Source organism: Mixophyes fleayi, chromosome 12, assembly GCF_038048845.1.
Source record: "Mixophyes fleayi isolate aMixFle1 chromosome 12, aMixFle1.hap1, whole genome shotgun sequence".
Lineage (NCBI taxonomy): Eukaryota > Metazoa > Chordata > Amphibia > Anura > Limnodynastidae > Mixophyes > Mixophyes fleayi.
The window spans coordinates 56,321,022-56,337,410 of NC_134413.1; the positions used below are offsets into that span (position 1 = coordinate 56,321,022).

At 40.4% G+C, this 16,389-nt stretch overlaps 1 protein-coding gene across 1 annotated transcript in view; it reads right to left on the reverse strand.

Moving 5' to 3' along the window:
* NUSAP1 (nucleolar and spindle associated protein 1) overlaps positions 1 to 1,665 on the reverse strand; it is an 89,024-nt gene extending 87,359 nt beyond the window's left edge. Inside the window, exon 1 of the mRNA XM_075192952.1 lies at positions 1,398 to 1,665. Coding sequence (XP_075049053.1) covers positions 1,398 to 1,490 — 93 coding nt within the window. The 5' untranslated portion in view covers positions 1,491 to 1,665. The remainder of the gene's footprint in view (positions 1 to 1,397) is intronic.
* Between the last annotated feature and the right edge of the window lie 14,724 nt (positions 1,666 to 16,389).

The following is a 16,389-nucleotide window of genomic DNA, read 5'->3' on the forward strand; positions in this document are numbered from 1 at the left end:
ATCTCCAAATATGAGAACCTTCCTTGTTATATTAACTGAAAGGCAATTAATAAGAAAAAAAAAACCAAAACATTAAATTGATAAGTACAGAGTCCAAAACTGATCATCAAACACTAGCAATATTAGCCTTATGTTCCATTTAATATGACTACTTTATCCTTCAGCCAGTTATCTACCCTGACTGTATTTATCCCTGTGCCCATAACATATTGGAATTTCGTTGCATCACACTCACTTGTGATAAGGGTATCCCAATGTAACTCATTGTAGCCCAATGACCTGTGTGTACACTTATTCGAAGTAGCCCTTCTCCCATGTAGAAATAAGTGCTTAATATATATGGTAACAATACAATAAACTTGCAGTTAAGAGGTGGAAGGTTGCATGTGGGAAGCAGTTACTGCACTTCAAGTCAGCTTTGTGTCTTACCTCCCACATAAAACAGCTGAATATTTGTGAACAGTGTGAAATTATATATAGCACAGTACCATGGAAAATCCTCACACCAAGTGAAGTTTCAAAATATACTGAAATTTGCTCCGCTGCTGCCCCCAGGCAGGTCAACTGACACCGATGTTGCCTTCTCGGTCCCTCCTTCGCCTCTTCGGCCATACTGCCACAACTTTGAAAACATAGAGAACAAATATCCTGTCCATGTCCAGCAGTGAGCATAATGCCAAATAGCAGGCACACAGCTACTGTGAGCTCCCAGATAACCAAGACTGCCCATGCAGCACAAAAGTGAGAGCCTTCTCCAGAAGCAAGAGAGGAAGGATGTCCACTTATGATAAATGACAGTGACAGTTCCCCACAGCTAACCTCCCAAATTTTCTACAATGTATAGTTCAACATCCATGTCTCCACCTTCCAATCTCTCCTCATTCTAACCCCAGCTGCATGTCAATGCCAGTCACCCACGGCTGATTTACTATTGGTAGCCGATGTTTCTGCCTAATAGTAGTCACACACTTACCCCACCTGCAACGGTTATTACACTACCTTATATCTGACTTTTCCACACTCTTAGATTGTAAACATATTCAGACAGGGCCATATTTATCTTCTCCTTAATGTCTTTATTATTTATTTGTGTCATGATCACCTAATACGCAGCGCTTATACATTTTATTTTATAAATACGTTTCCCATACAACCGTCTGACAATGTAACACAAATATACCCAGACACACCGATTGAGAATCACCGAGTAATTAGTTTACTAAATTGTAAGCATCACGCAAGAAACTTGGATATACATGGATTTATATTTTTCCCTGGTGACAATGTGCCGTCAGTATAAAGGCAGAACAACGGTTACTGATCGATGAGGCAATAGAGCAGCTGTCGATCACTAAACCACAAGCAATACGGACTACTGTAAACACGATTCGTCTAACCTTAAGATTAGCCTTATAGCCATTTTTTTTTGCCAACTTCCGTAGCTCCGCATAATTTAGAGATTGTAGTTCTTCCACAGACGGCGCCTCCATCTTATAGGCTTTTCGTCCACGACCGAGTGTCAATAGAAAACGGAAAATATTTTTGAAACTGCGCGCGCATTTGGCGTTACTAACGGCTTAAGATTCAAAGTCACATATCGAAGCTCACAATTGGCAAAGACAGGCGCGTGCGGTGCAACCGTCAGCCTATCAGTGAATATCAGCAACCCACGCGCCTGATAACGCCCACATTTCATCCCAGACAGAGCTAATTACTTGGTAGCGGTTAAATCCACCTCAGTTTATGTACCTTCTTACGTCACTCGGACATCAGAGTCATGTGACCACTACGGTCACATGGTACATAGTGTAGGGGGGCAGCTGAAATTCTTTTGTAGTCGGTGCAAGGAGCTTCATCAGTGTGTGTGTGTGTGTGTGTGTGTGTGTGTGTGTGTGTGTGTGTGTGTGTGTGTGTGTGTGTGTGTGTGTGTGTGTGTGTGTGTGTGTGTGTGTGTGTGTGTGTGTGTGTGTGTGTGTGTGTGTGTGTGTGTGTGTGTGTGTGTGTGTGTGTGTGTGTGTGTGTGTGTGTGTGTGTGTGTGTGTGTGTGTGTGTGTGTGTGTGTGTGTGTGTGTGTCGGGCATGTGTGATGGGAGGGACATACTAAAAGGAATGACAGCTTCAGTCTGCTAAAAGAAATGCCAATAGACTTCTATGATAGAACATTGTAATTTTATGTATATTTTTAAAAAAATCTTATACTTCTTAAATATATCTTTCACACACTTATTGCTAAGGTACTTGGTTGTGTGATACATCTGGAATGACAGCTGTTTTATACGCCATGTCAATGCAGAAATATCAGTAAAAACTTGCATTTTTTCCCCCAAAATACCCCTATTTCTCCCATATCCCCTAATCCCACACACTAATCTCTTTGCATATGCGCTCCCCCACACCTGTACCCCACCACACAAGTCTCAAAACGTGGAATGACGAACGATTACTGTGGAATGACAGCTGTTTTATACGCCATGTCAATGCAGAAATATCAGTAAAAACTTGCATTTCTCCCACATCCCCTAATCCCACACAGGGCCTTCTCTTCCATTGGGCACGATGGGCAGGTGCCCGGGAGCCCCACAGGCAAGGGGTCCCCATAGGCAGGGCTTAATTAGAATATTTAATCCTGCAAAAGAAAAAACCTTCAAGGGTCACTAAACAAGTACATCTATCTATCTCTATCTATCTGTATCTATATCTGTATCTCTATACATCATATATATATATATACCGGATATTGTATTTAGAAGGACGAGAAATTTGAAAGCAATGCTGGCGCCTAGTTTATTAGTGAATAAGGTGGAATTAGGGAGAGGAGAGATTTTTTTGTCTAATTTTAGTAATGGTTTTGGGAAATGCACAAGATGTAATATTTGTAAATGGGTGGACCCTTGTAATAGAGTCTTTTTTGACTCCACTAATATTAAGGAGTATAAGATAAAAGGGAAAATTAATTGTCTAACCACTTCGGTGATTTATATGTAGAATGCCCATGTAAGCTGAAATATATTGGTAAAACTAAGAGGATGCTAAAAATTCGGATACAAGAGCATGTGAGGGCAATTAAGAGCAAACTGGATACACATGCAGTTTCTAAGCACTTTGCACTTTTTCATAATGGTGATCCCTGCTGTATGAGATTTAAAGCTATAGAGCACGTGGTGTTAGGATCCAGGGGAGGAGATCTTGCCAGGAAACTGGCTTGTAGAGAAATGTACTGGATCTTTAAATTAGGTACACTTGCACCTTTGGGTCTTAATGAGGCTTTTGAAATAGCCCCTTTATATAAATTTACTATTATTTATTATTGGGGGGTCTGTCATTGGGGTAGTATGATATATTGTGTATCTCTGCCTATTGTCCCTAGTTTGTATTGGGCTCTATTACATATTTAGTAGCCCGTGGCTTATTGGCCTTGATTTTTTTAAATTATATATATTTACTATTATTGGTATAACGAACCGCCCAGCTAATTGACTCCTTTTTTGGGCGGAGATATACAATTTCATTGTTGATTGTTTATCCTAGTGATTTATCGTTAGTATAGTGTATGTATTAGTATTATGTACTATAGTTTATTACTGCTGGGCTTGTCATCTGACATTTGTCCCGGAGCTTGGAGCGGAGGTGATGTCGTTTTCCGTCAACAGGAAGTGATGCGGGTAGTCGTTGTGGGCGGAAGTACGACTATGGAACTCTTGCCCATACCTGATGTCATGTGACTTCCGGTGAGACGGACACAGATTGCATACGAGCGCTAATGTGAACTATAAAAGGATGGACTGTCCACTTATGAACATATACCCTTTTGTTAAAGTCTCATTTGAGACGAAACGCGTCAAGGAGGTTTTAAAGGAGGTCCTGTACTTTGGTGGAAGCAGAGGCGAGGAAGTTCCTGTTGCCAGCCCCAGAGAGTTTTTCTGAGAGGACCCTTGCAAGCGTGTTCTATGCAGATAAGCTTGTTTTAATGTACCCGATGTACGGGCATTTTATTGTCTTCTATGGATTTAGGCTGTAATTAAAATGGATTAATTCCTTTAATAAGCATGTTTTGTATGCGCTCACTATTGACTCTATTTTTATTGAGTCTTGCTGTATAAATTACGTTTAAGCAGCTATTTTTTCCTGGGGAATTATACCCTTGAGAGGCTAATCACTGTACTATCCTCTGAATTGGTTGCTTCTACTATGCACGCACTATACTTATTTTATTTATTAATTGGAGTCTAATTTGCCACCTATTATTGAGGAGGTGGAACTTATATTAATTAGGTGTTGACACATTGAGGAAATTAACCTCTGATATATCAATCATTGTATTCTCCTAACCTTGCAATGTCTGGATGTGACTAATTTCTTTGATGTTATCACACTATGTTTGGCGCTTCTCTTTTTGTGTCGTTTCTATTTAGGTATTACATCTGCAATCTGATGTTATAGCGGAGCTGCCTACTGTATGTGATATATTAATTATTAATCACGCTGTCACGTGATATCTCTGATTGTTCACTAAGCGCCTTTTTGTCTTTTCACTTTTTTTATTTATATATATATATATATATATATATATATATATATATATATATATATAGCGGCCCCGGTGCACTGCTTTGCCCGGGGGCCCGTAATGTTGTTAAGATGGCCCTGATCCCACACACTAATCCCTTTGCATATGTGCTCCCCCACACCTGTACCCCACTACATTAGTATAATTTGCACAGGTACATCAGTCATGATAAGTCCCTAATAAAAAACATTCTTGGGTCAGACAGTCAGTGGTATTATATTACACTTGGGTAATGGGTCTTATCTAAAGTAAGCACTACATGAGTTAATCTTGTTCATGAAAACATGGCATACAGTTAATATAAATTGGTTACCATTGATGTAATTTGCAGCTCTGCATTACATTGCAATCTTATCAAAAAAGAGAGCCTGATGTTGTACTTGAGATAATATAACCTTAATCTAGCAATTTAAAAACTACAAGTCTAAATATGTTCTGTCTCCTGATGTGGAACTACAAATCCAAGCATGTGGGCAGGACATGCCATGGAATTATTGTGAAGTTTAGGATAAACTTTATAAATGTACATATAACTTGCTACTATGTTAATATGTCATATTTAAAGTGTGAGAGACCTATCACACTGATGTATGATATTAACTGTACAAGCCATGTTTTTGTAAAGTGGATTAACTCATGTAGTGCTTACTTTAGATAAGACCCCTTACCCAAGTGTAATATAATCCCACTGACTGACCCAAGAAATGTTATTTATTAGGGTCTTTTCATGACTCTGATGTCCCTATGCATAATGCTGTACATGACTCCGATTTGTTATCTATTGGCTGATACTTTTTTTTTTTTATTACTGTGAAAATAAAATAAAAATATTGCTTATAAATAAAAGAAGTATGTAATGCACATCACCATGGAGCATCTTTAGGTATTGGCTTTTTAAGACCCCCCATGACATTACATTTTCTCTATTATCTGTTGAGATTTCATGTAAACAAAATCGCTAATGTTGCCTCTGTTTCATAGACATTTCAGCACCTTCAATGATAAAACGAAGCTGTACTTTATACTGCACATATAATCCATAACTGCCAGAGGAGTGGTGGGTCATGCCAAGGGGCATGCCTGGTGCTTTTGAAGCACTTGAATGCTCTACAACCCCCTCGTCCCGCAACTTCTGCATGATATACCTCCTGAGTGTCAGGACTGTGTCGAATGGCAGGCAAGTCTCCTGAAATGAAAAAAAGAAAATTGCATCTCGCTCTAGGGTCAAGACTTCCTCATTCCTACAGCCTCATGAAAATAATTAATAGGCTGAATTGGAGGGGGTGCTCTACCAAACAAAGTTATAACTAAATAACACAAGTGGTGAAAGAGGATCACCTGGAAAGAGTTAGGTAATAGGCACTCCAGTCATTTTACAATATAAAAACAAACTTTATTAGGAATTATCTTTAAAATAAAGAGACCAGGTATCAGAGAAATCGGCGAATAATATTTTTAAAATATAGAAATGTGGCAAAGAATGAAAAAAGTGATAAAATTAAAATAAAGAAACCCTTCCGGGAGGCCGGTTAGTGGATTGTTTGGACAATTAGTATTATCACTGTATGAGAAAAGTATCCATTAATATGGGCACTGTATCATTTAATTTCTTTATTTCACATGTTCAGTGATACATTGTGTCAACTCTCATACATGATTGTGCTGCAAACACCTTCAGAATAAAATTGTTGTCTTTATGGTTATATATGTTGTTTTAATTTCTAAACTATGAGACCCTTAAAATATAGGGTAGTCTTCTATATGGGAAAAGGGGGAATTATTCTTGGGAGATGCTGTTTTTGTAATATTGGCAGCTTATTAGCCTGGCAGTGTTAGGTACATTCACGTTTTATATAACAGTGGTATCATGTACAAATGAGACACCCATCAATACCACAGATAGATCTCTTGGTGAATGCATCCATTTGTGTCAAAACACATTAGCGCTACATCAGGTGAGCTTGTCTATGTTGATATATATCGGCAGCGGAGCTCCCTTCTAACCCCTATATTGTTAGTTATGCGCTGATACTGTGTTTAAAAATGTTCCCATGTAGACTAATCGTAATTCCCTATAAAGGCCCCGTTTTAGGCATCTATTGCATAGTCGCTAGTAGTATATAGAAATTAATAAGGAGCGTGGTGCAGTCACAGCTAAACACCGCTAACCGGCTGCTCATTTCCGGGTTTGTGACGTCATGCGTCACACGTGACCCGACGTACGTTTCGCCGTATCGGCTAAGTCATGGAGAATTACTTGTCTGGGATAGGGCTAGGTCTATTATGCTCTAAGCAGCCAATGATTTTACATGATTGCTGATTGATGTTAGTAATGGCCAATCATATACTTATCCTTGACAAGGAACGATTCTATTGTTATGGAGGAATAGCGATTCATATCGCTAAAGAAATGAAGGGACATAAAACGAAAGTTTACACAAATGGTATGCAGAGTGCACACAGCTGTATGTATACAGATCACACATCAATTGTGTACACCTAAAATATGTGTATTGAAAATAATATGGTCACACTCTATCTATCTTAGTGAATATTGCATTGACATGTATACAGAAGATAAATAAAAAGTGCACAGGATTAATTAATTAAAATATGATTGGGTTGTGACAAAGATATTGTTTTGAGAAGAGTGTATAAACAAATTGTGAAGTGATTAAAGGTGAAGAAGGGGAATTACCCTAAGACTCTATAATGGAGATACAGTGACAAGTGACAGAAGGTATACATGATAACAGTAACAAATATCCGGTGAGAACAATGTAAGTATAAATGTTGATATATTAATTCATTTATGTTACATTATATTAATTATTTATTCTTTTTCTCTCTTTTTCTTATTCTTTTTGTTAATATCTTCACCATTTTATTTTCTTGAGTTTCATATTTTTCTACATTTATTTTTTATTCTTTATTTTTTATTTTTTATTTATTATTTTTTATTTTTTATTTTTGTCTTTTCATTTTTGATGTTATTTTTTCTATTTTTCTTTTTTACTTAGTTTTTACTTGTGTTTTAATTGTTCATTCAAATGTGCTTAATACAAATAAAGAAGAATTAGATCTTATTCTATTAGTGTCTATTTATTCAAAATATCTGTGTTAACCTATTTATACGTGTATGAAATTTAATAATAATAAATAAAAAACCAAAAGGAAAAAGAAACAGATGTTTTAATAGACATCACCTTACCAAGTGTCATAACACTTTAAACAGAGTGTAAATATAGTGAACCATATATAGTAAATGCAAAGAATTCTATATATACAAAATCATCTTATAGCATATGTCACGATCTGCCTTCAGCTTATGCATTACATGCTGCTTTGCATGGCAGCTCCTGCCTTTTTGTCTTTATCATTGTATTTGTATTGGCAGTACCCCCATTCACCAGAGGTGCTGCTATTGTGCCTTATTGTGTGCATTAGGGGTTAACCTTCATGTTCCAATTATCCCATGCACCTGGGTGTGGTTTTCCCTTTATATACCCTGTCACTCCCAACACACAAGGCTGGTTATTGTTGTCCTATTCTGATGTCATAGCCTGTGTTACCTGTGGATTCCTTCTCCTGCCTTGCTCCTCTGGTTCATGCTGCCTGGAATCTGTTCATACCCCTGCTTCCCTGCATTAGCTGTGTACCTGCTTGTTTCTGGACATTTATATTATTTCCTGCATCAGCCTGCACCTGGTAATTACCACTACTCCTGACTACCTGTTATTTACACTTGTCTGCAAATAAACACAGAGTGTTTTCACCATATTCGTGACTCCTAGCTGTACTTCTGTTTGTAACCGTGACCGTATAACCAGCCCACAAAACAGCTTTGGAGTCAGGTGAAAGTTTTGTTTTATTTCTGGGACCCTTTTCTGCAATCAAGTTTTCATTTGTGTTTTGCAACATGTCTGTTTCACCAGTCTTGGAATTGCCACTGCTACAAACTTTACAGATGGACATTATATTGCTACGTTCCCAGCTGGCTAAATTTTCCACTTTGCTTTTGGACCCGCTCAGGAGACTGTCAGATTCTGTCTCTCCTAATTCAGAAGCTGCTGATCTGTCTAAATCCACCTTCTCTGCTGATGAACCTGTGCAAACAGCACCTCTTAAAAGTACTTCTACAAATTTGCTGTTTTCTATGAAGTATGGGGTAACAAATTCCCAGTACACAGGTGGTCCACGCCCCCATCTGACCGAAGAGGAACGGCGGCGCAGGATAACATACAAGTTGTGTGTCTACTGTGCCAGCAATGCACATTTCTTGCAGGGCTGTCCTGTCCGTAGACCATGTCAGCTTACTGAACCATCTCCTGTTGTTTCCTCTCTGCACTCCAAATCTGTTTATACTCCAGCATTCCTGTTCTCTGCGAAGAGACCCAATCTGCCAGCTCCAGCCGCCTGTCCCGAGGCGCCAGCTCCAGCCGCCTGTCCCGAGGCGCCAGCTCCAGCCGCCTGTCCCGAGGCGCCAGCTCCAGCCGCCTGTCCCGAGGCGCCAGCTCCAGCCGCCTGTCCCGAGGCGCCAGCCTCTGTCTCCTGTCCCGAGGCGCCAGCTCCAGCCGCCTGTCCCGAGGCGCCAGCTCCAGCCGCCTGTCCCGAGGCTCCAGCCGCCTGTCCCGAGGCGCCAGCTCCAGCCGCCTGTGCCGAGGCGCCAGCCTCTGTCTCCTGTGCCGAGGCGCCAGCCTCTGTCTCCTGTGCCGAGGCGCCAGCCTCTGTCTCCTGTGCCGAGGCGCCAGCCTCTGTCTCCTGTGCCGAGGCGCCAGCCTCTGTCTCCTGTGCCGAGGCGCCAGCCTCTGTCTCCTGTGCCGAGGGAGTGGTTTCAGACGTTGTTTGTCCAGATGGGCATTCCTAATGTTTCCTATGTGTTCTAGGATCCGTTGTTTTAGGGGTCGACTGGTCATTCCTACATAAATCTTGTCACAAGGACATTTCAAAACATATATGACTTCTTTGGTATTACAGTTGATAAAACTATTGATATTATGTTTGAATCCATATCTGTCACATATCTGTGTAGTTTTGACCATTGTTGAGCACGCTTTGCATGATCCACACTTATATGATTTTAAAAATATTATTCGCCGATTTCTCTGATACCTGGTCTCTTTATTTTAAAGATAATTCCTAATAAAGTTTGTTTTTATATTGTAAAATGACTGGAGTGCCTATTACCTAACTCTTTCCAGGTGATCCTCTTTCACCACTTGTGTTATTAAGTCTCCTGAAATCACAGGATAGTTATGAGATTTATTTTAAAAAATTAATGTTAACCAGGGATTTTCTTTGACACTTTTGATTTACGCAAAAAACAATAAGTATACATGTGAGGATTTTAGATGATCAGATTCAGAAGTCCCATTCAAATTAGAGAGGAGCACACTCGGATTTCGTGAATCCGAGCCCACCCGAACGTTTCCGATCCGAGACAGATCCGGGTATTGGCGCCAAATGAAAACCTGAAACCGAGGCTCGGAGTCATAATCCCGCTGTCAGATCTCGCGATACTCGGATCCTATAAATTCCCCGCTAGTCGCCGCCATCTTCATTCGGGCATTGATCAGGGTAGAGGGAGGGTGTGTTAGGTGGTCCTCTGTCCTGGTAGATCTGGTGCTGTGCTGTGTTCTGCAGTATCAGTCCAGTGGTGCTGTGTGCTGTGCCTTGTCAATTTTGAGTTCAGTGGTGCTGTTGGGTCCTGTGCTGTGTCCTGTTCAGTCCAGTGGTGCTGTGTTCTGTGCTCTGTCCTTCTAAGGGCATAGTTATTTCCCCATTATTCCCAAGTGTTTAAAAAATTTAAAAAACTTATAAAAAAAAATATAAAAAAAGTAATTACAACAAATTTGCAAAACCAATCCAGCAGTATAAGCCCATTGGTACTGCAATATTACCAAGTTCACACATTCTGCAGTATCTTGTGCTACATATAATGGAGACCAAAAATTTGGAGGATAAAGTAGGGAAAGATCAAGACCCACTTCCTCCTAATGCTGAAGCTGCTGCCACTAGTCATGACATAGACGATGAAATGCCATCAACGTCGTCTTCCAAGCCGGATGCCCAATCTCCTAGTACAGGGCATGTAAAATCCAAAAAGCCCAAGTTAAGTAAAAGTAGCAAAAAGAGAAACTTAAAATCATCTGCGGAGAAACGTAAAGTTGCCAATATGCCATTTACGACACGGAGTGGCAAGGAACGGCTTAGGCCCTGGCCCGTGTTCATGACTAGTGGTTCAGCTTCACCCAAGGATCTTAGCCCTCCTCCTCCTCCCCCCCTACAAAAAATTTAAGAGAGTTATGCTGTCAGCAACAAAACAGCAAACAACTCTGCCTTCTAAAGAGAAATTATCACAAATCCCCAAGGCGAGTCCAAGGGTGTTGGTGGTTGTCAAGCCTGACCTTCCCATCACTGTACGGGAAGAGGTGGCTCGGGAGGAGGCTATTAATGATGTAGCTGGCGCTGTAGAGGAACTTGATGATGAGGATGGTGATGTGGTTATTGTAAATGAGGCACCAGGGGGGGAAACAGCTGATGTCCATGGGATGAAAAAGCCCATCGTCATGCCTGGTCAGAAGACCAAAAAATGCACCTCTTCGGTCTGGAGTTATTTTTATCCAAATCCAGACAACCAATGTAAAGCTCAAATAAGCAGGGGTAAGGATCTTGCCCACCTAGGGACATCCTCCCTTATACGTCACCTGAATAACCTTCATAGTTCAGTGGTTAGTTCAGGAACTGGGGCTAGGACCGTCATCGGTACAGGGACACCTAAATCTCGTGGTCCAGTTGGATACACACCAGCTAAACACCCTCCTCGTCAACTTCCTCCACGATCTCCATCAGATTCAGTCCTGCAGCCCAAGTCAGCAGCCAGACTGAGTCCTCTTCAATACGGGATTCATCCGAGGAATCCTGCAGCGGTACGCCTACTACTGCTGCTGTTGCTGCTGTTAGTCGGTCATCTTCCCAGAGGGGAAGTCGTAAGACCGCTAAGTCTTTCACAAAACAATTGACCGTCCAACAGTCATTTGCCATGACCACAAAATACGATAGTAGTCACTCTATTGCAAAGCGTATAATTGCGGCTGTAACTGCAATGTTGGTGTTAGACGTGCGCCCGGTGTCCGCCATCAGTGGAGTGGGATTTAGAGGGTTGATGGAGGTATTGTGTCCCCGGTACCAAATCCCGTCGAGATTCCACTTCACTAGGCAGGTGATACCAAAAATGTACAGAGAAGTACGATCAAGTGTCCTCAGTGCTCTAAAAAATGCAGTTGTACCCACTGTCCACTTAACCACGGACATGTGGACAAGTGGTTCTGGGCAAACGAAGGACTATATGACTGTGACAGCCCACTGGGTAGATGCATCCCCTTCCGCAGCAACAGCAACAGCTGCATCAGTAGCAGCATCTACAAAATGGCTGCTCGTGCAAAGGCAAGCAACATTGTGTATTACAGGCTTTAATAAGAGGCACAATGCTGACAACATATTAGAGAAACTGAGGGAAATTATCTCCCAGTGGCTTACCCCATTTAGACTCTCATGGGGATTTGTGGTGTCAGACAATGCCAGTAACATTGTGCGGGCAATTAAATATGGGCAATTTCCAGCACGTCCCATGTTTTGCCCACACCATTAATTTGGTGGTGCAGCATTACCTCAAGAGTGACAGGGGTGTGCAGGAGATGCTTGCGGTGGCGCGCAAAATTGCTGGACACTTTAGGCATTCAGCCAGTGCCTACCGCAGACTAGAGGCACATCAAAAAACCATGAACCTGCCCTGCCATCACCTCAAACAAGAGGTTGTGACGCGCTGGAACTCCACCCTCTATATGCTGCAAAGGATGGAGGAGCAGCAAAAGGCCATTCAGGCCTACACAGCCACCTACGACATAGGCAAAGGAGTGGGGATGCGCCTGAGTCAACCGCAGTGGAGACTGAATTCCGTGTTGTGCAAGGTTCTCCAGCCGTTTGAACTTGCCACACGAGAAGTCAGTTCCGACACTGCCAGCTTGAGTCAGGTGATTCCCCTGATCAGGCTGTTGCAGAAGCAGCTGGAGAAAGTGAGTGAGAAGCTGGTAAACCATTGCGATTACACCAAGCATGTAGCTCTTGTGGATGTAGCCCTTCGTACGCTTTGCCAGGATCACTCTTTTAAAGTCAGAGGAATACATTCTGGCCACCGTGCTCGATCCTCGGTTTAAAGCGTATGTTGTGTCTCTGTTTCCGGCGGACACAAGTCTACAGCGGTGCAAAGACCTGCTGGTCAGGAGATTGTCCTCTGAAGAGGACCGTGACATGCCAACAGCTCCACCCTCATTTTCTTCCACATCTATGGCTGCGAGGAAAAAGCTCAGTTTTCCTAAAAGAGCCGCTGGCGGGGATGCTGATAACATCTGGTCCGGACTGAAGGACCTGCCAACCATTGCAGACATGTCTACTGTCGGTGCATTGGATGCTGTCACAATTGAAAAAATGGTGGATGATTATTTTGCTGACACCATCCAAATAGACATGTCAGACAGTCCATATTGTTACTGGCAGGAAAAAAAGGCAGTTTGGAAGCCCCTGTACAAACTGGCTCTATTTTACCTGAGTTGTTCCCCTTCCAGTGTGTACTCGGAAAGAGTTTTTAGTGCAGCGGGAACCTGGTCAGTGAGCGGCGAAGGAGGTTGCTTCCTCACAACTTTGAAAAAATGATGTTTATAAAAATGAATAATCAATTCCTCAATGAAGTACAGCACTGCCCTCCAGATAGTACAGAGGGACCTGTGGTTGTGGAGTCCAGCGGGGACGAATTGATAATGTATGAGGAGGAGGAAGTACACACTGTAGGGGGAGAGGAATCAGAGGTTGAGGATGAGGACGACATCTTTCCTCAGTAGAGCCTGTTTAGTTTGTACAGGGAGAGATGAATTGTTTTTTTGGTGTGGGGGCCCAAACAAACCAATCATTTCAGCCACAGTTGTTTGGTAGGCCCTGTCGCTGAAATGATTGGTTTGTTATAGTGTGCATGTCCTATTTCAACAACATAAGGGTGGGTGGGAGGGCCCAAGGACAATTCCATCTTGCAACTCTTTTTTTGGCATTCTGTGACCATTCAACAGTCGTTTGCCATGTTCAAAAAGTAAAACAAAATGTCAACAAATTCAAAAAATTAAACCAAAAGTAAAATGCCCTGTCACTATTTAAAACAAGAAGTATTGACGTGCTGGAATTACTGTAGTGTTTATATGTTCTAAACACTACACTTGGAAGTTGGAGGAGGTATTGTGGCCCCGGTACCAAATTTAGTACCGGGGCCACTCCACTATGCAGTCCAGATATAGGTGTATCAGATATTAAACAACGTTGACTGTTGCTGCAAAATTTTTAAATAATATTGTGGGGAACACTACACTATGCAGTCCATAAACTTTTTTGGTGGAATTCAGACCCGTGGAGGGTTTTTTAATTATATTGTGGTGACCACTCCTCTACGCAGTCCAGGTACATTTTTTGGTGTGATTCAGACCAGTTGATGGTTTTCTTATTATATTGTGGGGACCACTCCACTACGCAGAAGAGGTTTGCCAGAAGCGCTTTCGGGACTGCAAGCGCACCACGAAGGCGAAGATGGCAGCTGTTGCCCTTCATTCCAGGGGAACCGGTGGTGGCAAGCCTCTGCGCATAAAATTTTAACCTTGGGAGGAGAAGATGCGGCAAATTCTCATTGCTGATCTTGTGGAAGGAGTGGAAGGGACAGTGGACACCCTTGATCCATCCACCTTCCAGCCACGAGGTATGTATAATTGTCTATAAAAGTAATGATGTGAATTACATTTAAGTGTGATTTTTAAAAATTTGTTTTACATATTTTCAGAATAAGATGCAGCACATGCAAGGGAAGCAGTACCCCGGAAGAGAAAATCCAAATCTGGAGGTAAATGTCCAAATGTATTTTAATGAAAAAATTAAACTGTAATTTTTTTTTACTTTCATTGCTAAAATCGTATATACAGATATACTAAAAAAATTTTTTTTATGTCTTTTAGATTTGGGTTCTTCTCAAAGACACAAGGGCCAGATGAGTGTAGAAGGAGAAGGTATGATATTAAAGCTTATACCTACATGCATGTATGCATTATCCATATATTACATACTTAACACTACACATTTCACTCAGGTAACACTTTACCTTTTTTGAAATATTCACACATAATACTTTTTAATAAAAAATACCCCTAATGTTAAAGAAAAAAAACTCTTGTCCCAAATAGTGTTACCGACATTTGTTTATTATTTAAAAAATGTTTTTCCCCAAAAAAATTCAAATATATATGTATGTATTTACATACATTCATACATACATATATATAAACACATACATACATATATACATGTATATATAAATGTGTATGTGTGTATATATATATATATATATATACACACACACATATATGCATGTATATATGTATGTGTATGTATGTATATACATCTATATATATATATATATATATATATATATATATATACACACATACATATATATGTATATATATATCTTTGATATAAAAGCCTAGCGGCGTGTGTTAGTTTGTGTGTGAAAAAAAACAACAAGCTGCAGCGCTACCTGCTGGGCGGAGTTATACACTGACCTACTAAATTCTTAGTGTGTGTGGAAAAAAAAATTCAGAAAGGGCTGAAATTTGGTATACTAAGATGTTTTTAATTTGTTAATTGTTAAAAGTGTTTATAAAGATTTAAAAAAAATATATATATATTTCTTGAAGGAGAAGTGACAGTTGGGAGTGGTTGGTGGTTGCCGGGGGTAACAGTGGGGAGTGGTTGGTGGTTGAGGCCTGGGCTATGGCCCAAATGCATGACAAGAACCTTTTTAACACCTTAAGTAGCTTGATTTGACTAGAATGCATGAGTATCATGCACGGGTTAACTTGTATAAAAGTAAAAGCCTAGCGGCGTGTGTTAGTGTGTGTGTGTGTGTGTGTATGTGTGTGTATGTGTGTGGAAAAAACTATTTTCTCAGAAAGGGCTCATCCAATTGACCTGAAATTTGGTATACTGACATTATTTGACAAAAAAATTAGAATAGTCAAGTCAGTTAACTTCCATCATCCCCCCTTCCCCCCGTGGGAGGGGTAGTAAAGGCTAAATTTACGAGTTGAGGGGTCAAACTCATTTTCGTGAGGTAATTTTACCTCATGAACACACATTAAAAAGGGCGCTTGCGTCGGGAAGTAACGCTCTCCCCCTGAGGAGGCCTGGGCTAGGCCCAAATGCATGACAAGAACCTTTTTAAGACCTTAAGTAGCTTGATTGACCAGAATGCATGAGTATCATGCACGGGTTAACTTATATATATATATATATATATATTATACATACATACATATATGTGTATGTATATATATATATATATATATACATACATGTGTATGTGTATGTGTGTGTATGTGTGTATATATATATATATATATATATATATATATATATATATATATATATATATTTGATTAAAGTGAGATAGAAATGTATTTGATTTGTCTTTAAATAACATGACTTGATGTTATACCTGTTCGTATTATTATTGTGTGCAATGAATATCTAGCAACTTAAAAATGTGCAGATGTAAATTTTTATTTAATATTTTTCGTGCTAGCTATATGTAATGTATGTAAATTTTCAATTGAATCTACATTAATCTGAGTTACTAATTTTTTGTTATTTATTGTTTAAATTTTTTTTATTTCTAATTCCATATAGGTGTGACATCGCTTATGCCAAGTCAAGTCGCAGTGGAAGTAGCGAGA